The 23,868-nt window shown below is 48.2% G+C and overlaps 1 protein-coding gene across 2 annotated transcripts; it reads right to left on the reverse strand.

The window, feature by feature from the left end:
• Window positions 1-730: 730 nt before the first annotated feature.
• On the reverse strand, window positions 731-23,630 carry NBR1 (NBR1 autophagy cargo receptor). 2 transcript variants are annotated; one of them, XM_068167094.1, is made up of 21 exons: window positions 23,402-23,630; window positions 19,415-19,477; window positions 18,629-18,647; window positions 18,219-18,241; window positions 17,306-17,521; window positions 16,698-16,772; window positions 15,289-15,500; window positions 13,976-14,140; window positions 12,498-12,704; window positions 11,211-11,361; window positions 10,485-10,772; window positions 9,934-10,086; window positions 8,443-8,518; window positions 8,039-8,149; window positions 7,432-7,617; window positions 7,188-7,322; window positions 6,053-6,398; window positions 4,493-4,584; window positions 3,809-3,887; window positions 3,304-3,409; window positions 731-2,966 (listed from the first exon to the last, which is right to left on the reverse strand). In XM_068167094.1, exons 1-21 carry the CDS (start codon window positions 23,558-23,560, stop codon window positions 2,793-2,795), a joined length of 3,036 nt encoding a protein of 1,011 aa, XP_068023195.1. In that variant the 5' UTR covers window positions 23,561-23,630; the 3' UTR covers window positions 731-2,792. The 2 variants fall into 2 exon arrangements, with proteins under 2 accessions (XP_068023195.1, XP_068023194.1); XM_068167093.1 differs by having other exon boundaries at window positions 731-2,969; window positions 23,402-23,628.
• Between the last annotated feature and the right edge of the window lie 238 nt (window positions 23,631-23,868).

Raw genomic sequence — 23,868 nt, forward strand, 5'->3', positions numbered from 1 at the left:
TCCAGGGCTTCACCACTCTCATGGTGAAGAACTTCCTCCTCACATCCAGCCTGAATCTCCCCACCTCCAGCTTCATTCCATTCCCCCTAGTCCTATCACTACCTGAGATCCTGAGCAGTCCCTCCCCAGCCTTCCTGTAGCCCCCTTCAGATACTGGAAGGCCACAATGAGGTCACCTCGGAGCCTTCTCTTCTGCAGACTGAACAGCCCCAACTCCTTCAGTCTGTCCTCATAGGAGAGGTGCTCCAGCCCTCTGATCATCCTTGTGGCCCTTCTCTGGACACCTTCCAGCACCTCCACATCCCTCTTGTAATAGGGGCTCCAGAACTGGACACAGTACTCCAGGTGGGGTCTCCCCAGGGCTGAGCAGAGGGGGAGGATCACCTCCCTCAACCTGCTAGGGTTTTTTGTTGAGTTTTGGGTTATTTTTTACCTTTTGGAGACTGGTACTGTATTGCAATAGTATTGCAACCTCCTCCTCACATCTAGCCTCAATCTCCCCACCTCCAGCTTCACTCCATTCCCCCTAGTCCTATCACTACCTGAGATGCATCTCCCAGCGCTCCGGGCAGCCTAGGCCAAGGTCTCACCCCCCTCAGCGTAAAACATTTCCTCATTCTATCGCGTTAACATCTTGCTCTTCTGCTTTAAAACCATCTCTCCTTGTCCTGCCACAACAGACCCTGCTGGCAGGATGGTCCCGCAGTGTGAAGAACACGAGGAGGCGGCAGAGGGATCAACAATTTTTATTGTAACAGTGGAGGCAGAGGTGGTCCTCCTCCCCCACCAGCTGAGTTTAAAGTGCTCACCCTAAACAAGATACAGAGCTCAGATCTGCACTATAGAATATATTATAAATTATACCATGCATCCATTAACAAAATATACAAAGCCAGAAGAAATACTTCTCTTACTGTATGTCCAATCTAAACCCTAGTAAAAAGTAGCCTACAGGAAACATCATTTTGCACTTGACATTTCAATCTAGAAGGAAGTGTTCCTCAAACGTTTTAGTGTTTTGTTAATCCAAAGAACATTAACAGTCTAAGCATGGGGGTAACACTCAGAAAGAAGATGTGGCCTGATGGGCAGTCCAGATCAAAGCAGCTAACCAGATGGTGCTGACACTTCACTTCACCCATGTCCTCTCCTCTTCACTCCAGAGCAGGCACAAGCCAGTACTACCCAAAGCAGATGCTTAAGTTAAGGTAGGAAAAAATCAGGGGCGCTTCACATGACAAAAGAACTTTATGTGGTCCACAGCAGACAGTTGTAGAGGGAGATGGAAAGCACTGCAAAATACTTCCTCCACTGTATTTCAAAATAAACATTTAAGAGTATAATCTCCCACACTATAAAAATAGGTTTAGAACAAAAAAGGTATGATACATGTTTTTCTTGAGTCTTAAACTATCTTATCTCTAAGGGTACCACACCTTTAAAGACATTACCCCTGATCACCCAGCCAGTCACAATGCTGATACTGCTTCAGCTACACTGGGACAGCACAGGAACATCCTCTCATGAAGCAGCAACAACAAAATATTTCAGGATCAATGGTCTCTTACTGCAAGAAGTTTGCTGGTACTGTGGTCACCTTCAGAGGGACTGGACTCTGAGAAGTTACCTAGGGACACCCCACTGCACAGCAGTGTACATTGCTCGTTTCCTGTGATTCTTCAGAATCAAATCTCTCAGCACATTTGGCCAGGAATTCTTAGATTTCCAAATTCAACATGGGCACCTAAAGCAAAAATCTTGTGAGGAAAAGTAATCCTACAGAAGTGTCTATGGAAATGCAGGAGCAGCTAGAACCACTGCAGGAGGCTCTACACTTAGCGCTTCAGTTAATGACTTTATCACCTAAGTCACCACCTCTGCCTCAAGCACTCTTCCCACTCCTACACACAGCCAGGATTTGTACTCCAGTTCGGGTTTCTACACATTCTTCAGTTCCTCTGTGTGGTATAAACAGGGTAAGAGGTTTTCACCACACTGAAGAGACAGTGATTGAATGTAACACTTTTACAAGGAGCCTGTGAAGGTTCTCAGGGAGGCCTTTCTAACCACACACTTTCTGTAGGCAGCATCCCTCTGTCACTGCTAAAGCTGGATCAATTCTTACTGGCAAGTTCATTCTCCTGCTTCATTCAGCTACAAGAGGCAGTTACTTTCCTGGTATTCAACACTTTCAGAGGTTACACTTTCAGACTTTTCAGGAGTAGCTTGACACTTCAAGACAGCTTTTTTATGTCTTCCAGCAAAGGTCTAAGTCTGTTATATTGCTACCATGCACTGGACAAATCAATTGCTAAACCACACCAGAAGAGATAACCTGCTCATTGTGGGCATCTCTTGTACAAAAGCAAGACTCTCTTTCACAGCAGCATTTCACATCAGCTCCTATTCCAAAGCTTGTTAAAGTCAACAAGTTTGCAGCTGCCTAAATAATAAAATAGCCTTACACATAATAAATGGGAAGTTCTTGTCTGGCTGGAAGCTGAAGGAATTCTACAGGATGCCCTGACAGAAGGATTCAGTATGAAATTAGAGACTTAAAGACTACTCATTTAGCTATGAGGTCCAAATAGCAGTTGAAATTCTGGTCTCTGTAAGATGCTGTGACAAGCACTGTTTGACATTTCCATGAGAAAGGAGTCAAAAGCTCAAAGAAAAGCCAAAGTTGGAGTCACACCTCCAAAAAGAAAGCAGCTGAGGAGCAATCTGCTACCATTGCCATGTTTAAAGAAAGGTTACTAAATGAAGAGGATTCCTCCTTCCCCCAGGAAGGTTCAGCATCTGCTGCTGTACCAGTCACCATTACTGATCTGAAGCAACTCAGTTACCACTTGAACCATGTTATTGTTGTGTTTCTTCAGCAGCTGCAGGTTTAACTGCCTGTCACAGAACCCCATCTCACACAGACTGGACAGAAGAGTGGCTGTGTGCTCTTCTGCAGCTGCAGGCTGCTGGAAGAGAGACAGTAAGAGAAGCTATGTCACTTATTTTTCACATGTTCTTGCCCTTTTCTGGCATGTTAAGGCAGAGACACTATTTCATCCACAATTAAGCTGTTTATATCCACTTCAATTGTTCACTTAAAGTGAAATTACTGCTCTTACATGACACTAACAGATGTGCTGCTGTCCTCAAGGATCTCTGCTGGCAGAGCAGCAGAAGGGGTGCCCAAGAGCTCAGTTTACTGTTGCAGGCAGTCCCACAGCAACCAGTGATACATTTACGAAGCACACAGCTCCGCTTTTAAGGTTGGCATTCTATGGAGCTCACAGAAAAGACATTTACCTGTTCTAGAATGGGTGGTCCAGCAAACAATGCTTTGTAGGCAGAAGCAGCAACTGACAAAGCTCCTTTAACCAGTTCTCCTGCAATGCTGCTTCCTTGAGAGTATCTGCAGAAAAGTCAGGTGTAAGTAAAGCTGAGTGCTTGTTGCACATGAAACAAGTCTCTCCCTGCTGATGAGCTAGCTAAGATTTGGTTCTAGCTGGGGAGAACAACCTATGGTCCAAAAGGAATCATTGCAGCAACTGAACCACAGAATTTCAGAAGGATTCAGCTTGAGCTGTTCCATACACATTTGTTGCCAATTCTGCCCCCTTCATATTTATGTCCAAGTAGAAAGCCAGATCATGAAAGCAGAGAATTCAGCATGCTTGCTTTCAGAGGGGAGGCCTTTCTCCAACATACTGACTGCATGAAATCTGCAAGACAGAACTTTCTCCTAGTTGCCTAATTTAGCAGTTCTCAGTTTAAGACAGCACTTGGGAAGTCACAGCTACAGCTTCATTACCTTGCATATTCTGAGCACTTCTGTTTACTAGCTGCAGATCCAGAAGATCCTGGTCCATGACTGTCTTCACCACTGGGTTCTGAAAGATGAATGACAAATATTATATCCTCACATCCAGTTCATAGTATCATAGTATCATTCAGGGTTGGAAGGGACCACAAGGATCATCTAGTTCCAACCCCCCTGCCATGGGCAGGGACACCCCACACTAGATCAGCCTGGCCAGAGTTCACAAGAAGCTGGGTAAATGCAACTTGCACATGAATGGAAAGGAGCAGGATGCATTTCAAAGCAAACTCTTGGGAGCTGAGTTATCCAGACACAAACCAGCTCCAGAGGATTCTCACTACAGTCAAAACAAATCAAAACAATCTCAGAAGTCAGCTGGCCAGTTAGTCAGTGGGTGTTTAGCTCACCATAGGATGAAATGCTGTCTGAATACACAGCTCAGTTCCAGAGCTGTGCCCTTTACCATTTCTAATGAACAGATGCTCTTAGCTCATCCATAAACCCAACTATTTTTTTATTCAAATCTTCTCTACAGCAAAATTTCAAACACCTGGTGGGGGGAGGGAAATCTTGGTAGATTTCTGCTCTCCTCCTGAGCAAGACACTAAATCCAATACCAGGCATAAGAGTAAGTGGTAACAATAGGATGCACCCTCCATAACACACTGTGAATACCTTCTCTTAGCTGATTATGAATGGAAGAGAGATTCTCTGCAGATGGAGTGTTTGGCTCTTGAAAGACAGGATTCTGAAGAGATGCAAGATCCCTGAGAATGCAAAGCAAAGCAATTACTTTGACTAGTTGTGATTACACAAACACAAGCCAGTCAAGACCAGGAACCAGAAGAAAAAGCTTCACACGCTGCTTTGCCTCCCTCTTTTGCCATCACTTAACAGTGAGCAGAGCCTTTACTAGAAGTTGCAGGATTTAGGACATTCACTTCATTCCATGACAGAACTTCTGTTGCAACAGTTTGTGTGGACATGGAATTTCAGCAGAATAGAAAAGAACAAACCAGGTTGGAAAAGACCTCCGAGTCCAACCCACCCACCACCATCTGATCAACTAAACCATGGCACCAAGCACCCCATCCAGTCTCCTCCAACACTTCCAGGGATGGTGACTCCACCACCTCCCCAGGCAGCACATCCCAATGGCCAATCTCTCTTTCTAGGAAGAACTTCTTCCTAACATCCAGCCTGAACCTCCCCTGGCACAGCTTCAGACGGTGTCCTCTTGTTCTGGTGCTGCTTGCCTGGGAGAAGAGACCAACCCCCAGCTGGCTTCAGGTAGATGTAGAGAGCAAGGAGGTCTCCCCTGAGCCTCCTCTTCTCCAGGCTAAGCAACCCCAGCTCCCTCAGCCTCTCCTCACAGGGCTGTGCTCCAAACCCCTCCCCAGCTTTGCTGCCCTTCTCTGGACACCTTCCAGCAACTCAACCTCCTTCCTAACCTGAGGAGCCCAGAACTGGTCACAGGACTCAAGGTGTGGCCTAACCAGTGCTGAGCACAGGGGCAGAATGACCTCCCTGCTCCTGCTGGCCACCCTATTGCTGATACAGGCCAGGATGCCATTGGCCCTTTTGGCCTGGGCACACTGCTGGCTCATGTTCAGCCTACTCTCAACCAGTACTCCCAGGTCCCTTTCCACCTGGCTGCCCACAGCCACTCTGACCCCAGCCTGTAGCACTGCCTGGGGCTGTTGTGGCCAATGTGTAGAATCTGGCACTTAGATGTGTTCAATCTCCTGCCCATCTGTCCAGCCTGGCAAGGTCCCTCTGCAGAGCCTCTCTACCCTCTAACAGATCAACTCCTGCCCCCAGCTTGGTGTCATCTGCAAATTTACTGCTGATGGACTCAATCCCCTCCTCCAGATCATCAATAAAGATATTGAACAGGATGGGGCCCAGCACTGATCCCTAAGGGACACCACTAGTGACTGGCTGCCAGCTGGATGTGGCACTATTCACCACCACCCTCTGGGCTCAGCCCTCCAGCCAGTTCCTAACCCAGCTCAGAGTACTGCTGTCCAAGCTAGGGGTTGACAGCTTGGCCAGGAGTTTGCTGTGGGAGACTGTGTCAAAGGCCTTGCTGAAGTCCAGGCAGACTCCATGCACAGCCTGCCCCACATCCACCAGGCAGTCACCTGATCACAGAAGGAGATCAGGTTGGTCAGGCAAGGAGGCAGATGCTATGGCAACAGTAACAACCATTTGGTTCTAGTCCAAGAAGCCTACCTTTGCATCTGCGGTAAGGTGTCTGCAGCCTCTGGGGCAAGTGGGACTACAGCCAGTGCCTGTGAAGTTAAAGCATCACTGCTACTGTGGATCTGTGGCTGGCTTCCCCCTTCTGCAGTTTCTCCTCTCGTTTCAGGCTCTCCCCTCTTTTCCAAACTGGGCTGAGAAAGAGCTGAGCTATACATAGACTCTCCTAAAGGACGACTGGTGTCAAAGCACTCAGGGAGAATAATGATATAATCCTCTGATGAGGCAGAAGAGCCTTGACTTTGAACATCATCTTTATCTTCATCAGAATTGCCAGTATCAGTGCAGGGGCTTGCTCTGTCAGGCAGCAGAAGGTCTCCTAACAGGAAAAAGAGCAAAGCATTAACAACCATGAGAGTGGTGAAACCCTGGAATGGGTTGTCCAGGGAGGTGGTCGAGGCCCCAGCCCTGGAGGTGATTAAGACCAGGCTGGATGAGGCTGTGGCCAGGCTGATCTAGTGTGGGGTGTCCCTGCCCATGGCAGGGGGGTTGGAACTAGATGATCCTTGTGGTCCCTTCCAACCCTGAATAATACTATGAACTATGCTGCACATGTACCAGAGGAGGCAGGACTGCCACAGGTACAAGGCAAGTATCCAGAAACAACCAGGCCTCTGGTGTTAGCATTAAAGGAGCCATTTTCTTTGCTGGGGGTCAGGGTGCAGATGCTGTTATCCATGCAGACATGGCACTGTGGTGTGTGCCTGTACATTGCTTAACAAACACAGGAAGAAGAGCTACAGAACTTAAACAGCAGCATTCAGCTAAGTGACAAGCACCAGGCAGCTCAAAGCACTGACTTCAAGCTACATGCATAAAACATGGAAGCACCAGCCAGGTGTAACCAGCTCTTATTTGAGCTCTCCACAGCATGTTTGGCTCAATTGCACTTCAAAGCAGCTGTTAAATTATCTCCTTGTTCATTCATAGTACTGACAAGTCTTCACATGTGATAAGTCTCTCCTGATCTAATGAGGATCAGTTTCCTACAGGGGTGCCACATCTTTGTGTCCTGGTTTTATGGAGGACTTCAGTTTGGTTGGTTTTGGTTTGGTTTCATAGCCCTTATTACAGCTGTATTGTAGAATTCAAACCCTGTATTGCTTACCACAGTCATTTTCTATCATTGGCTCTGACTGATGAACATTTGCTTCCTTTCTGGAAGTAGAATTAGTTTTTGTCCTAGTAGATTCTTCATTTAGCACATTGCAACTGAAGGTGTCTTGCAATGCTTGCATAGAGTCTGATAAAACAATCAGGAAAGACAATTATCAATTGCAGCCCAGGGCCATCTGTGGCCAGTCTAACTGCAAACAGGAAAGCCACAGCAGCCAGCTAAAGGCAGCACTTACTCTGGGGGATCTTTTTTTGTGGAGGCTTATGATCAGGTGCAGCATCCAGGGTTAGAGAGCGAATTACAGTTTCACAGACAAACTGAGTCCCACTCATATCTTCTTCTCCTTCCTCCTGGGTCAGCAGATGCTCAGCTTTCACTTTCACTACATGAGCATCTGCAGGAGAGCAGGCTTCTGTCACTCCTTTGGAAGGGAAACAGAACAGGTTATAAACAGCACCACAAGTGTACACCTAAGTTTCCTTTCAGGCTAGTCAAGGCTAATAATGACTGTGTTAAAGCTTTGAAAACAAAGACTGGAGGAGTTCAGTCCAAGTTGAATGCAAAAGTGATTGAGAAGTATGGTGGCCACACCTGGACTGCTCTGAGTATAACGCAGTCTATAAAGGGCAAATTCTAGTGGCCAGACCAACCAAGAGAGGCATTTGTGTTTCCAAGCCATAGATACACTGCAGCCTCTACAGAGAGCAGCATCAGACCCCGTGTTTACAAGCCAAACACTGTTTGGTTTCCCAAGGAAGACAGGAGTATCAAGTCCACTGACTGCACAGAAATGACAACTTCCTCCTTCCCTCAGCCACCAGCTCCCCACAACTACTGCTTACCAGGCACTGGTTTAAATCCACTCCCCTCATTCTCCTCCTCTATCTGACCCAGGCCAGGCTTCTCCAGCAAGGGGCTATCATGTGGCAAAGGAGACATGCATGGAGTCATGTCTGAAAAACATAAGGTAGCAAAGATAATTGTCAGTGAGGAAAAGAGGAACCTTCCTTCCTCCAGCAGGCAATCTTTTAAGAAGTCACCCTTCTAAGGGATCTTCTTCCAAGACTGAAGAAACTCAAGTATCTTACAAGATCATCTGGTGAAATAACCAACTGTCTTTGCATTCCACTGCCTAAAAAAATGGCAGCTTGCTTCAGCTCCTAGAATCTTGGGGATGGGAAGCTGAAAAGAAGCCAAGACTGAAAATTACAAAGGATAAAGGCAGCAGAGAGAATGAGACCCTTACCAACAGGAGTGTTGTGTGGCACTCGCTCTAACTCCTGCACAATATTGATATCCAGCAGCTCAAAAGACAGCAAATCCTACAAGAAAAGAGCACACACCTTTCATCAGCAAGCCCTGAAGTTGACTCCTATGCTGTGCTTCCCAGCATCAGATCCCATTAACCAACTGGGGTAAGTTTTAGGCTATGCCTCTAAAAACATTTTCACAGATTCTGAACAGAGAGTAGTGAAATGTAAATCAATCACTACTGGGTGCAAGAAGGACAAGAATGACAGTTCTAACCCATCCCACTGGAAAGATAATGGACTTAAGATAGTAAACTATTTATCTCTCTTCTCCCTTCCTCGGGCTGGGAGATACTAACTTGCTTCTGCTTGACCTTGGCTGCACTGCTTTTCTTGTGACTGTATTAACTTCTCTGCTTCTGCCTCTTGTCCCCTTTTGCACAGGGGACAAGTGGCTTCCCCTGGTCCTTGGCCAGGGGGGTCCTTGTGCTGTGTATTATGAGTATATATTGTATATTTAGAATCATGGAATCAACCAGGTTGGAAAAGACCTCAAAGATCATCAAGTCCAACCTATTACCTAATACCTCATGGCTAACTAAACCATGACTTGAAGTGCCACGTCCAACCCTTTTTTAAAGGCCTTCAGGGATGGAGACTCCACCACCTCCCCAGGCAGCACATTCCAACGGCAAACCACTCCTTCCCTGAAGAACTTCCTCCCCACCTCGAGCCCAAACCCTCCCCGGCACAGTCTGAGACCGCGTCCTCCCGTTCCGGCGCTGGCTGCCCCCACCTGTCTACAACCTCCCCTCAAGTAGCCGCAGAGAGCAACAAGGTCCCCCCTGAGCCTCCTCCCCTCCAGGCCAAACAATTCCAGCTCCCTCAGTCCCTCCCCACGGTGCTCCTGCCCAAGACCCCTCCCCAGCCTCATCGCCCCTCTCTGGACACACCCAAGTACCCCAATGTCCCCAAATTGGGGACCCTAGAACTGGGCACAACACTCAAGGTGCGGCCCAACCAGTGCTGAGTACAGGGGCAACATATTCACTGCAGATGGTAGTTTTGCTTGTAAACACAGCTTTCATTTGCTTCCAAACTGAGCTGGTCTGGCAAAATTTAATGCTGGGGGAGGGACTTCCAATCCACCACCACTTTGTTAGCTCTCAGCAAGACCTTAGAGAGCAGTTTCCCCATCATGAACATCCACACCACAGAATGCGACACGCAAATTAGGGCAGCAAGAGGCAAAGCTCATTATGCCCTTGTTAGGGGCCAGAGACAGACCCAAGCTGCTCTTTGATACTCTTCCACACAGTAATAGCTCCCAACATTAACTCAAGAAAAGTGCTGCCACACAAAACACAGCCCACTCTTCCTGGAAAGCAGCAGCTTTATCTTTACAGGCAGCAGTGCACCTCAATACCAGACCCAGGGGCTGATCAAGCCCAGATGGTGGTTTCTTGACCTGAATTTTAGCTCTTTACCTGTGCAGTGAGAAGATCAACAGATGGGATATAATATTCTCTCTCATTTGGCAGAGTTCTGATCTTTAAAGGAATGGGTGGCAAAGGTATTTCAGCCTGCTCCATGACTTCACCCATCACTTGAGTACCTGCTTCTGTCTTTAAGGAAGCATCCTGCAAAAAGCAAAGAAGTAATGGCCCAGAAGCCTCTTAGGCAGGCAGCAAATAAAGCAATGACATGAAAAGCCTGAGTTTTGTACACAAGAACACACAACTTCAAAGAGGTTTAATTCATGTTAGAGCCAAAAGAACAAGACCTAACAAAGAGAAATCCCTGTTCCAGCCAGTGTAAGAACTTCATACAGACTGACAGCTAACCCTGTGTCTGCCTGAAAGACCCTTTTAAACTTACAAGTGAAATGAAAGTTGCTTCTTTCCTATTCAATGTGAAAACAAGAAGCAAACAACAGATCAATATGACTAAGGAGACCATGCCACAGCACTAAACAATTGACATTGCTCCTTCTACCAGGCACTTCAGAACTGCCCCAAACACCAGGTGAGTTACTTGCCTGTTTGGTGCTGGAATTTTTGTCCTTCTGACACGAGTCGGAATCCTTCCAGTTGTGTTCTATAGAGTCAGTAGGTGGGGAGGGATCCACAACAATACTGCACCAGATCCTGGGCCCAAACTGTTCCCCTCTGTGTGACAGTCTCCAGTGAGAGGTGTAAGTTCCTTCTATATTAGGAGCTACAAACTCAACTGAAACAGTTCCTACGTGTCCTGAGGGAAGGGATGGCACTAACACATCTTTCTTTCCAGAAGATGCCAGGGTCAGGTTTCCCCACATCAGTTTCAGCTGAAATAGAAACAAAAAGGCAGCAGCTCACTTGACCAGCTTCTTTGCAAAGTGTGGGCAGTAAGGAGCACTACCTCCCTCTGCTGTAAGGCTTTGCAGGAGGCATGGAGAAGAAAAGCTGCTAGTACACATTTTCACATTCATCACTACCCATCCCTGTCTGTCAACATGAAGGCAGCCCCTCAACAAAAGGCATTCTGGAGCAACACACCTACTGTAAACAAGGCTGAACTGCAACAGAACAGGAAGAGGTGTTCCGTGATGTCAATTGCTGCCCTCCTACAGTCTGCAGTAAGAGCACCCAGACAGCTCATACTCCTGGAATACCCAGCTAGGGAACTAACAGCCAGTCCTGACAAAGCAGTTAGATTCCTAGTGCCCAAAACTGACACCTGCCAGAACTCTTGGTGTGTAGAAGCAGTGACCAAGGCAAGGTACCTTTGTGTCTGAGCCCCACTCCACATTGCCAGTGTTCTTCATCCGCCAGTGTTTGATGAACTTTGTTCCTGGCTGCAGGTGAGTCCCATCAGGCAAGTTCTCATCCACAAACACTGCACTCAGGGTTGGGACAACTGCTTGGAAGGGTTGACTGGGAGAGGAAACAAACAAATACACCAAAATTGAGGAAGATACTCAGGTGATTCATTTATGTAGCTAAACAAGATCTGCTTAGTTGGAGTATTACTGACAATTATAGAACTCAGGCCACTAATCATTTGAGTTGACCTGACAGAACTTCAGGCTGTTCTGCAAGAGAGGAAATCATTCTCTTTGATACCAAATCAAGGAGATTATGCTATTGGAGACACCAATGAGTTTGGCTTCACAAGCAACGTTTTTCAGAAGGCAAGGTTTTGTCTGAAAAAGGCTGAAAACTAGAAGTAATCCAAAGCTTTATTGTTAATGTGAGTGCACAGACAGAACTAGTCAATCAGCTCACACCTGATTCATGCTTACCTAACAGCCCTAGATAGAAGGATGAGTTAAAAGAAACCAAACAAGTTTTATACCTGTGCATTCACAAAACCATAGAGAATGCAAAATGCAGACTGTTGCCTGCAAAGGCTGTCTAAGGAGCCTCTGACCACAAAAAAAGTAGATGAGGAAAGAGCACAGGATGTACTTGACTTTCTGCAGAGTACCTTAACACAGCAAATAGATGGAGCCTTGTTCAGAGCTAGCAGCAATGCCAGCTGAGGCTGTACATGCCTGCACTAGGACAGCACTGCAGGTAATGCCCTTCCTCTTAAGCCTCTACTGACAACAACCATAAGCTGCTGTTTTCCTTTTCCTACTCTCCTTCTGAGTAAAAGTCTCAAGCTGTGCCAGGGGAAGTTTAGGCTCGAGGTGAGGAGAAAGCTCTCCCCAGAGAGAGTCGTTAGCCATTGGAATGGGCTGCCCAGGGAGGTGGTGGAGTCCCCATCCCTAGAGATGTTCAAGAGGGGACTGGATGTGGTACTTGGTGCCATGGTTTAGTCATGAGGTCTGTGGGGACAGGGTGGACTTGGTGATCCTTGAGGTCTCTTCCAACCTTGGTGATTCTGTGAAAAAGGGTAAAATCATCCCACCTCACCAATTCCATTTGGACAAAATTCCCACAGGATGCAATGCAAATCATACTTTACATGAGCAATTGCATAACCTTCCTCCTGTTGGTCTAACTGGGTCTCATCACAAAAGGTCAGACAGCAAACTGAACAACGCTCAGCCAACAGCATCTCTTACAGGCAGGCATTAGGTAGGAGACTGTCAGATTTCAGAGCAGGTGAGCCACTGGCTTCCAACACATGGATGGAGTTCCACAGGTGAATTTTCCTGTTCAATTTTAGCTGCTTTTTGAGCTCTCGGACTTCTGCTTTTCTCTGCTTCTTCTCTGCTCGAAGTCTTTGCTTTTCTGCCTTCAGAAACCTTTTGTCCATCTGTTTCTGAAGCCTGCAGAAAGAAGAGGTCACCTTGTTGTAATACATTACTTCCAGACTAGATACCAGACGAGTTTAAAGCCATCTTCAGAGCTGCCTGTTAGGGCATTTTGAATGGTCTCAGCTAAAGAACTAACTCACAGACAGATTAGAGCATGCTCAAAGAGCAAGTGAGCTCTCAGCCTGATATGCACCAAGGACATTTGGTCCTTTCCATGGCACTGAAAGTGCTCCAAGTCTTCATAGTTTCATTCAGGGTTGGAAGGGACCACAAGGATCATCTAGTTCCAACCCCCCTGCCATGGGCAGGGACACCCCACACTAGATCAGGCTGGACAGAGCCTCATCCAGCCTGGCCTTAAACACCTCCAGGGACAGGGCTTTGACCACCTCCCTGGACAACCCATTCCAGGGTCTCACCACTCTCATGGGGAAGAACTTCCTCATCACCTCTAGCCTGAATCTCCCCACCTCCAGCTTCATTCCATTCCCCCTAGTCCTATCACTACCTGAGAGCCTGAGAAGTCCCTCCCCAGCCTTCCTGTAGGCCCCCTTCAGATCCTGGAAGGCCACAATGAGGTCACCTGGGAGCCTTCTCTTCTGCAGACTGAACAGCCCCAACTCCTTCAGTCTGTCCTCATAGGAGAGGTGCTCCAGCCCTCTGATCATCCTTGTGGCCCTTCTCTGGACACCTTCCAGCACCTCCACATCCCTCTTGGAATAGGGGCTCCAGAACTGGACACAGTACTCCAGGTGGGGTCTCACCAGGGCTGAGTAGAGGGGGAGGATCACCTCCCTCGACCTGCTGGCCACACTTCTGATGCAGCCCAGGATCTGATTGGCTTTGCGGGCTGCAAGTGCACACTGAGAGCTCCTGTTGAGCTTTTTGTCCACCAGCACCCCCAAGTCTCTCTCCTCAGGGCTACTTTCCAGCCAGTCCCTGCCCAGCCTGGATTTGTGCCTGGGACCAGATGCAGAACCCTGCACTTGCTCTTATTGAACTTCATGAGGTTGGCTTGTGCCCACCTCTCCAGCCTGTCAAGGTCCCTCTGGATGGCCTCCCTTCCCTCCAGCCTGTCTGCTGCACCACACAGCTTGGTGTCATCAGCAAACTTGCTGAGGGTGCACTCAATGCCACTGCATGTGGCTGTTTTTAGCTACTCACAATGAAGTTCAAGTACCATTTCCACTTCTGATCTCTAAATCTAAACCAAAAGCCAGCACAGGTGCTGCCCCTTTGCTAGAGGATAATGGTACCAGACAATGCCAGGTGTTAGCAGTTACCTGACTTGCTCCAGGGTGGCAGGCAGGCGAGGAGTGGCCTCGGCAGGGCTGTGGCTGTCAGCAGGGCCCAGCACAGGTCTGCGCAGCTTGAGCAGGACGTGGTTGGGGTCGTGTGCGTACGTCCCCGCCTCACACCGCTCACAGATGTTGTAGGCTGGGCAGAGGCTGCGAAGCAGGAAAGGCAAAAGGTTACCAAGGGCAAAGAAAGAAGTAGTGCACTAGGAAGAGACACTGAAGCACAATTAATCCTAACATTTCTGCAGAGAAGCAACTGTGCCATGCTACCACTGTATGAAGTACCTATGTGAAAGCTGCTTCTCTCACTTCTACATCAGGATTTCTGCAGAGAAGCAACTGTGCCATGCTACCACTGTTAAGAAATACCTATGTGAAAGCTGCTTCTCTCACTTCTACATCAGGATTTCTGCAGAGAAGCAACTGTGTCATGCTACCACTGTAAGAGGTACCTATGTGAAAGCTGCTTCTCTCACTTCTACATCAGGATTTGCAGCCATGAGAAACACTTAGATGAGTATCCCTCTTCTTGGCAGAGCTGCAACACAGTTCCCACTTCATTCTTAAACATACATTGAAGAAACCTGATGTGTCCTCAAGCACAAGTGACTCACAACTGTTGCTATGAAGGACAAACCATCGTACTGAAAATACATCCTCCATGTTTTCTCAAGTATGATACTGAGGCAACTGAAGTATGGAGGGATGCACAGCAGATTGGTCCTGAAAAGGTCTGTCATTTCCCAGCAAGAAGAAGAAACATCCAAAGAAAGAAGTCCATTGGCATTCCATTCACTCCCACTGTCTAGCCCCAAAAAATACACAGCAACTGCCTCCATCAGAGTAAACCTCACATCTGGCACCTCGTTTCAGGCACTTCTCAATCTATTTCATAACTAAACTGACAACAGGAAGTTTATTAATAAAAGCATGGCCAGCTTTAGTCTCACTGACTGCCAGAACTAAGCAGAGGACTGGTAGTTGGTTTTGCTTTAATTGAACCTTTACAGTTACTGCCTGCTATGTGCAAGAGAGGCAAAGAGTGCTTGAGAACACAGCAAGTGTCAGAAAGCTCTGTTTTAACAGCCACACTTTCTGCAGGCAGCAGTAGTCTTGCTCTTATGCAGCCAAGGTCCTGTCACCACAGCAGAGAACAGAAGCTATCAAGACACACCAGACACTGAGGCATACAGCAGGCTGCAGGTTTGTAAACCAGCAGCATGCATCACTGGAACAGTTACTCATTCTCTGCCCTGCAGATGAGCATTGCCACACTACCACCTCTCGTCACACCCTACCTGCACTGGTAGCGAACTCCAACAATCCTGGCCTGGCAGCTGCAGCAGGAGATCAGCCAGTCACACTGGCTGCCATTCCCCAGCTGGCTCTCTGACAGTACTGCTGTGACAGATGCTTCTGAGAGCTCTGGAGGCTGGCTGCAACGACCAAGCTTCTCGTACAGCTTCTGCTCCAGTTTCTCAACAGTTTCCTTCACGACTTGTTCTCTGAACTGGAAAAGAGTTAACATAGTCATGGATGAGACCCACTAATGCAGCTTCAAAAGCTGGATTGCATTCTCCCAAGACTCCCAGTCCATTGGTCAGTAAGCAGTTCAGAATCCAATTCCCATCTCTCAAGTCCCTTCCAGATGAAATTAAACAAGTGTCTCACTCCTCAGAGGATGTGTAGTGCACAACACACCAGCCCATGGCTTCCAATAAGGAGTTAAAAACCATTTACTCATGCTTACTAAGTTTGCTCTTATGTTAGCCTGCACTAAGAGGCTTCCCAAGAAACCCCTCTGGTGTCTCTGTCATTAAGTCCTAATTTTGCCCATCAGGGATGTTTTAAACAGAACCAGCAAGCTCCCCTACCTTTAGTTTGGATGAAGAAATGGAAAATGAAGGAAGACTCTAGAAAACTTAAACACCTCTGCTGTTGTGCACTGCCCCTTGTCCTTTTTAAGGACTGACTAGCTGGTTAGCTCTTAGAATTCACATCTAGCTGCTTCTTGTGATGTTTATTAGCTCTGCAAAACAAGCTAACACCCACATTCTATTAAGCTGCAGGTTACACTCAATGGCCTCCTGAAAGCATTCTCTTAAACTGCACAGTCAGTAACAGCAAGTCATCAAGTGCCACACCTGAAATCCCAGGAAATCTGAAGCACTACCCTGCTGAAACTGGCCAAACAAGAGCCTCCAACAGCAACACCACAGCTCATGCTCCCTCCTCTGGTGAGTGCCCTGCGGTTCCTGCAGCCATCTGGAGTGCCACAGGGATTCTGGCATAGGAGCTACTCAAAGATGCACTCAAACCAATCAAGTGCCCAAGCCAAACAATCCACTTTTGACAAGAAAGTATCATAGTATCAGTCAGGGTTGGAAGGGACCACAAGGATCATCTAGTTCCAACCCCCCTGCCATGGGCAGGGACACATGTACCAAACCTCCTCTTCTTTTCTTCAGTTAACATCTACACTGTCCTCTCTCAGTTCAGCATCTGGCTTTCATTTACCACACCTGATCATTTACCACCATCTGATCACCAAGAGTGATCAGATGCCTGCATTTAAGACCCTGGCCCAAACTACTGGCACCAAGTATGATCAGATGTATAGAGTTTGACATCACAGGCCTCCTTCTCCCACCCAGCCTCTTATGTATTCCTTTAAGAGCACTAAAATTCAGATAGAAAACACACTTACTGTTTCCAAGTAGCTGGTAAACCACTCTGGAGGGTTTTCATTTGTTCTTCCTTCTCTAGTGCAATTTAGCTTTTGCTGAAGAAAAAAGCCAAACCAAAACCACATCACAGAAATAAGTCACAGATGTCAAGCATGAAAAGCTGCAAAAAACCCCAACCCAAAACCCCCTCAACAGAGCAAGCTGATCACGTTCAAACAGCTCTCCCCTCAAGTGTCTTTACAAAGGAGAGATTTTCAGGTTCTTTGGAAAAGCAGCACATGGAAGTCACTGACATCTCCTGGAAGATTTCTGCCTTGCCAACATATCTGAGTGTAATCACACAAAGCCAACAAAATCTACTCAAAGCTCCCAGGTGGCAATCAGGGCTCCAGGAGACCAGCTCATTTATCAGACTACTTAAGGATAGTCAACATGAATGCAGCACCAAAATATCCTCTTGAAGACCTTCAAATCATTTTGTAAGCTTCACCATGGGCAGGTAGCTGAAATTTAAACCCAGCTTCTGAACTCCATAGTTCATGTATGAGCAAAGATGGTGACCAGTCAATAAAGTGAATTACAATGATGAATTGCTTTAATTAATGGAGAATCCAGCTCTGCATCCTACCTGAAATGGCAGCTGCTTCCCATTTTTTAAGTCTTCTTCCAAACCCTGAGCTGGCATGGTAGAGTGCACAAGCAGTTTTTTCTCTTCAAGAAGCATCAACTTTTCTGTCCCAGTTTTCTCATGGAGTTGAGAGGAACAAGGTCTTGAAGTTTCCTTCAGACAAGAGCCTTCTTCATACACATTCATCTGAAGTTGGTTTCCTTGCTTAACTGCAATCTAAAGAAACAGTACATCCACACACCATGTTTTACTCACAACCAACACAAAATCCTGCACAGCTGCACTGGAGTGGTTGGGGGAAGGCTAAAGAGCTCCAAAAGCCAGACTGAGTGAAGTGGCAAGGTGCAGCCAGATGAGTTCCAATCTGCCTTTCTCAAAGGCTACCAGCATGCTCACTAAGCAGTTGATACACACATGATTATCAAACTATCAAATATGAAATTCAGTCTACAAAAGCAACAAGTCTTGAAACATTAACACAACTGAAGTTTAAAGGAATGCAATTCTGAGCTTGTCTGCTTATAAAGTAAGCATTGATAGCAATCACAGGTTTAGTGCTCTGTGCTCTGGCAACCAAGTCTTTGTAAACAAAGGTTTGTAAAGGCAGCCAGCCCATTAGAGCCCAGCATCTCCAGGCTCATGTGTTGGAGAAAGCCACTTGTTTAACCAAGGAGCTGGCAGCTCAGGGCCCTGAATCACAGCTGCCTAATGAACTCATTTATACAAATCAAGATCAGCCTGGATGGAGAGAAAAAACAAATGCAGCAGAACATTCAATCTAGTGTCCAAACCTAGAAAATTAAGCTATTCTGACTTCCTTGGGCCAGGTAATGCTGATTTTTTTTTCCTCAGCTACACCAATTTGAACCAGAGAAGGACAAACACATTAAAAAAAGTCAAAGAGAGCATTTACCTTTAGAGCTTCTTCATATTCTTCTAAAGAAAAAGGAGAGAAATGTGAATTTTCCCCATCTCAAACAGCAAATTTAAGTTCAGCACACAGTACTTACAGGCTCTTAAACCAAGGGCCATCTCCCATACTTTCTGTCAACTCTTTTAAACCAGTGCTACTGTAAGCAGCAGGTGTACATATGGCTGCAGGCAAGCATGTTGTCACAGCCCAGACTCAATATCCCATTACTACAGTCTTTCCCAGTTTGTTCCAAGGGAGCAAACAACTCTTTCCTTTGGGGAGAATTTATGCCAAATCACACAGCAAAATCCAGAGTGATCAAAGAGCAAGCATTCCCAACTGCTTCTCCAAAACCCCAAACAGCAGCTGGGGTTCATTTACTGATTTAATTTGGTAAAGCAGCAGCTCACCTTTGCTGTTCACGGAGACCTGCAAAGAGAAACATCAGTGAGAAACAGCCACAGATCCTCCTCAGACTGAAATGCTTTCAGGATAAGTGTGCTTTGGCTCCAAAATGCTGCTCCTGCAGGTATTTGTTATTGCTACCTTGCTTAATCATTAATCAGTGTTGTGGTGCTCTGGAGCAGACTATGCTCTTCACTGGATTTGCAGAATGAGTAAGGTCTCTGGCATCCAGGGCCAGCCTGGCCCAAGCTGCATGCTGCTCTAGATCTCCAGATGAAAAGCAAGGAGGAGGAGAGGTTGTGCCATGCCGGAAGTCACTTGACAAGGACATCCATTTGCTATCAGCCAGTAATCTGCTTGGAGATTATAGCATTTGCATAAAACAAGCAGGGGATTTGAGCTCACCAGATCACTGCAGTGAACAGCTGCTGCTGCTGACAGGGGACTGTTGATAGGGATCTTTCAGAGCAAGTGCAGACTGAAGAGACAGGGCTTTACCATGGCTGTAACACTGTGCAGCCAAGCTGCCTTGTTCTCATAAAATGAGAAACCAAAAGGCCCTCGGGAGCAGCATTCTGCCACCAGAGCACACAAAGCTGTTGCTATGGCATGGGAAAAAGAGAGGCAGCAGCTCCCACCAAACATTTTAAAGTAAGCATGCTACAGGAGTTGTGAAGCCAGGAGGCCAGCAGCCCTGTGCTCAGCAGAACACAAGCATCAAGAGGACGAAAGGTTCACAGCAGTCATGCTCTGGCAGACCTGTTGGGAGGGTATGGTGCCAGACATTTTACCTCATCGTTATCCTCATCAATGTACTTGATCTGAATGTCACCCAGGTCAAATGAGACTTTAATCTGCAAAGGGAAAAGCATAAAACCACAGTGAGACAGGGCTACAGATGTTCCTCCTCGACAACTGCTGACATGGAAACAGGCATCTGCACCCTCTGCCCCTGCCCTCCCCCTTTCTCAGCTGCAATAAATGCTGTTTTACAAGATCTGTTCCTCTGGAGCTGAAGGAGTCTCCCCAGTGCCTCACCTACAGCCTTTACTAGCTTCCAGTAACCAAAAGAACAACTTGTTTTCTTTCATGTTTCCTCTCCCCAAGTTAATGTTCACCCCTAAATAAATAAAAAGCCTCCCATTACAAGAGAACCACCTCAGGGTTAGCAACCTCAGTCACAGGAAGCACTGCAATATGTGCAGGGTAACAATCAAAGAAAGGTAACTTTGACATCAGGAGAAGTGTGGCCAGCAGGGCAAGGGAGGTGAGCCTCCCCCTCTACTCAGCCCTGGGGAGACCCCACCTGGAGTACTGTGTCCAGTTCTGGAGCCCCTATTCCAAGAGGGATGTGGAGGTGCTGGAACGTGTCCAGAGAAGGGCCACGAGGATGATCAGAGGGCTGGAGCACCTCTCCTGTGAGGACAGACTGAAGGAGTTGGGGCTGTTCAGTCTGCAGAAGAGAAGGCTCCCAGGTGACCTCGTTGTGGCCTTCCAGTATCTGAAGGGGGCTACAGGAAGGCTGGGGAAGGACTTCTCAGGATCTCAGGTAGTGATAGGACTAGGGGGAATGGAATGAAGCTGGAGGTGGGGAGATTCAGGCTAGATGTGAGGAGGAGGTTCTTCACCATGAGAGTGGTGAAGCCCTGGAATGGGTTGTCCAGGGAGGTGGTTGAGGCCCTGTCCCTGGAGGTGTTTAAGCCCAGGCTGGCTGAGGCTGTGGCCAGCCTGATCTAGTGTGGGGTGTCCCTGCCCATGGCAGGGGGGTTGGAACTAGATGATCCTTGTGGTCCCTTCCAACCCTGAATGAAACTATGAAAAAGCCAGCAGGAGACAGCTTATGCAGCCTTTATTCCACAAACCTACCTATGTGTTGAGAAACCAGGATTAATTCATGTACAGAAGTTGTATCTTTCTCAATGAAATCTCTCTGAAAAAACTGCTATGAGAGACACATTCCCTGCTGGCCTGGACCTAAAGAGAAACACTAGGTGCCTTAGAAGGCAGCAATGACTGGAACTTGGCACAAGGGCACAGTGAATATCTGCACACAGTTAGAGCACAGCTAGAACATGGAGTACAGTTCTGGACTCCCAGTTCAAGAGGGATGAGGAACTACTGGAGAGAGTTTGACAGAGGCTACAAGGATGAAGGAGGGACTGAAACATCCCTGTAAGAAGGAAAGGCTAAGAGACCTGGGGTGGTTTAGTCTGGAGAAGGCTGAGAGAGACCTCATCAGTACCTACAAACACCTGAAAGGTGGCTGTCAGGAGGATGAAGGCAGTCTCTTTTCAGGAGAAGGGGCAACGGATGTAACCTCAATCACAGGAAATCCATCTCAAAATGAGGAAAAAAAATCTTTTACTTGAGTGTGCTGAAACCCTGAAGCAGGCTGCACAGAGAGGCTGTGGAGTCTCCTCTAGAGGTCTTCAAAACCTGCCTGGACACGTTGCCGTGTGAGCTGCTATAAGCGGTCCTGCTGTGCAGGGGGGCTGGAGGCACCTTCCAATCGCCTGTGTTTAATACTACACTAATACACAGGGAAGGGACAGAGGCAACCGCGCTACGAGGCAGCGTAGACACCTAGTGGCACTACCGCGGTTACAGAAGCACCCCTGTAACACAGCACCACGCCTGGAACAAACACACCCTCACCTCCCAGACCGCCTGGGACTGAGGGTAACACCATGCTGACAAAGCCACTCGCTTCCAGCTTTGATGCCAGCAGCCTTCTGACTAGCTGAGACATTTCCTCCAGGGTCTACTTGCTGCCACGTAGTTTAAGCCTGAGCTATCATCTCTTCCCCCAGACTGAAACACAGGGAGGGATGATGACGTAGTTCAAACTTGATGTAAGTAACCTACAAGATACACTGCTGGAAAGCAGCCCTGAGGAGAGAGACTTGGGGGTGCTGGTGGACAAAAAGCTCAACAGGAGCTCTCAGTGTGCACTTGCAGCCCACAAAGCCAATCAGATCCTGGGCTGCAGCAGGAGAAGTGTGGCCAGCAGGTCGAGGGAGGTGATCCTCCCCCTCTACTCAGCCCTGGTGAGACCCCACCTGGAGTACTGTGTCCAGTTCTGGAGCCCCTATTACAAGAGGGATGTGGAGGTGCTGGAAGGTGTCCAGAGAAGGGCCACAAGGATGAGCAGAGGGCTGGAGCACCTCTCCTGTGAGGACAGACTGAAGGAGTTGGGGCTGTTCAGTCTGCAGAAGAGAAGGCTCCGAGGTGACCTCATTGTGGCCTTCCAGTATCTGAAGGGGGCTACAGGAAGGGTGGGGAAGGACTTCTGAGGATCTCAGGTAGTGATAGGACTAGGGGGAACGGAATGAAGCTGGAGGTGGGGAGATTCAGGCTGGAGGGGAGGAGGAAGTTCTTCCCCATGAGAGTGGTGAAACCCTGGAATGGGTTGTCCAGGGAGGTGGTCGAGGCCCCAGCCCTGGGGGTGTTTAAGCCCAGGCTGGCTGAGGCTCTGGCCAGGCTGACCTAGTGTGGGGTGTCCCTGCCCATGGCAGGGGGGGTGGAACTAGCTGATCCTTGTGGTCCCTTCCAACCCTGAATGAAGCTATGAAACTATGGATGTTAGCTAAAAAAAGAGAACTGGAAGAGAAAGTAAAACACTGGCAAGGCCTCTTTAGATTCAACTTTGAGAGTAAGCAAAAAAACAACAACCAACCCAAAACCAAACCAAACAAAACAAACCCCGAAGCTCCTCAACTGAAACCAAGCAAAAACTCCTCCAACTTCACCCTAAGCATGGGAAATCCTTGTGTGCAATTTCAACCTCAGCCAATACGCGAGTTTCCACTCAATATTACCCGAAATAAATATTCAAAGACAAGGTCTTCCGTGTTCCCGAGACACGATATACAGAGAGCAAGAAAGCAAAACCACTTTAGGGACTCGAGCACCCCCGAAACACCTCCAGTAAAATGCTCCGCAGGCGAGGTCAGAGCGCTGCTTCACCCACCCGCATCAACCAGCGGAAAAGAGCAGGGGACAACGTGCTGCGGTTTCACAGGGGCACGGTACCAAAAGCAAGCACCCGCAGCTGCGGAAGGGAGCGGAGGGGACCAGCTGAAGGCAGCTTCCCGCAGAAGAACAACCGCCCCGTAAGCGGCTCCATCCAAAGCACGCCTTTCACGCCACTCTAAAAGATAACCTTTATTAGAATAAACCTTTATTAGAATAAACCAAACCAGGTTGGAAGAGACCTTCAAGATCACCGTGTCCAACCCATCAACCAATCCAACCCACCCAAACAGCTAACCCATGGCACCAAGCACCCCAGCAAGTCTCCTCCTGAACACCTCCAATGACAGCGACTCCACCACCTCCTTGGGCAGCCCATTCCATAGCGCAATCACTCTTTCTGTATAGAGCTTCTTCCTAACATCCAACCTGACCCTCCCCTGGCGCAGCCTGAGACTGTGTCCTCTTGTTCTGGGTGCCTGGGAGAAGAGACCATCATCCGCCTGTCTACAACCTCCCTCCAGGTAGTTGTAGAGAGATAAGACAGGAGAAAAAGTCACTGCTGACGCTCAAAGAAAACCGAGACCGCAGCAAAACAAAACACAACTCTAACAGCCTAGAAAACGGGGATCATGGCTTAAGAAGCCGGCAGGGAAGAGGCTCGGCCCCCGGAGAGGCGCATGCACTGCGGACTTCTCAGCACGACGCTCCCCGCGGCTGCTTCACCGGAGCTACAGCAGCACTACTGGCGTCGGGCCCTCGCTCCGCTCCCCGCGGCGAGGCTGGACGGGACGCGCAGCGCTTACCATGGCCTCCACATCCGCCCACGTTGTATGCGCCGAGTCCGACACGAGGAAACTTTGGGTCTCCCCACGGCAGGTGACGCGGAGGTTCACCTGCGGCTCCATACCGCTCTCCGAAGCAGGCCAAGGGAGCTCTGTCAGACGGCTCGAGGAGCCTAACATGGCGGACCAAACACGGACAGCTCCGTACCCTCCGCACGATACTACTGGCTGCCCCACCTGCCACTTACGCCAACCGCAGCCCTGGTTGGCTGGCAGGAGCGAGAGCAGGAGCTGTGGAATCACAACAACAAACAGACCCGGGGAGCGCGCAGACGGGGGCGTGGCTGACACGCACTTCCGGGGTCGCGCCGCGGCTCCCAGAATGCAGGGCGCCAACTGCTGAGCGCTCAGCTAAAGATGTGCTGTGGGGCCATGCCGCAGCGGCACAGCCCATCAACGACCCCTATTTGGGCTCCGCCTGGAGTATC

The sequence above is a fragment of the Melanerpes formicivorus genome, unplaced genomic scaffold, assembly GCF_026170545.1.
Source record: "Melanerpes formicivorus ecotype bairdi unplaced genomic scaffold, bMelFor1.0.p_v2 SCAF_112, whole genome shotgun sequence".
Taxonomy (NCBI): domain Eukaryota; kingdom Metazoa; phylum Chordata; class Aves; order Piciformes; family Picidae; genus Melanerpes; species Melanerpes formicivorus.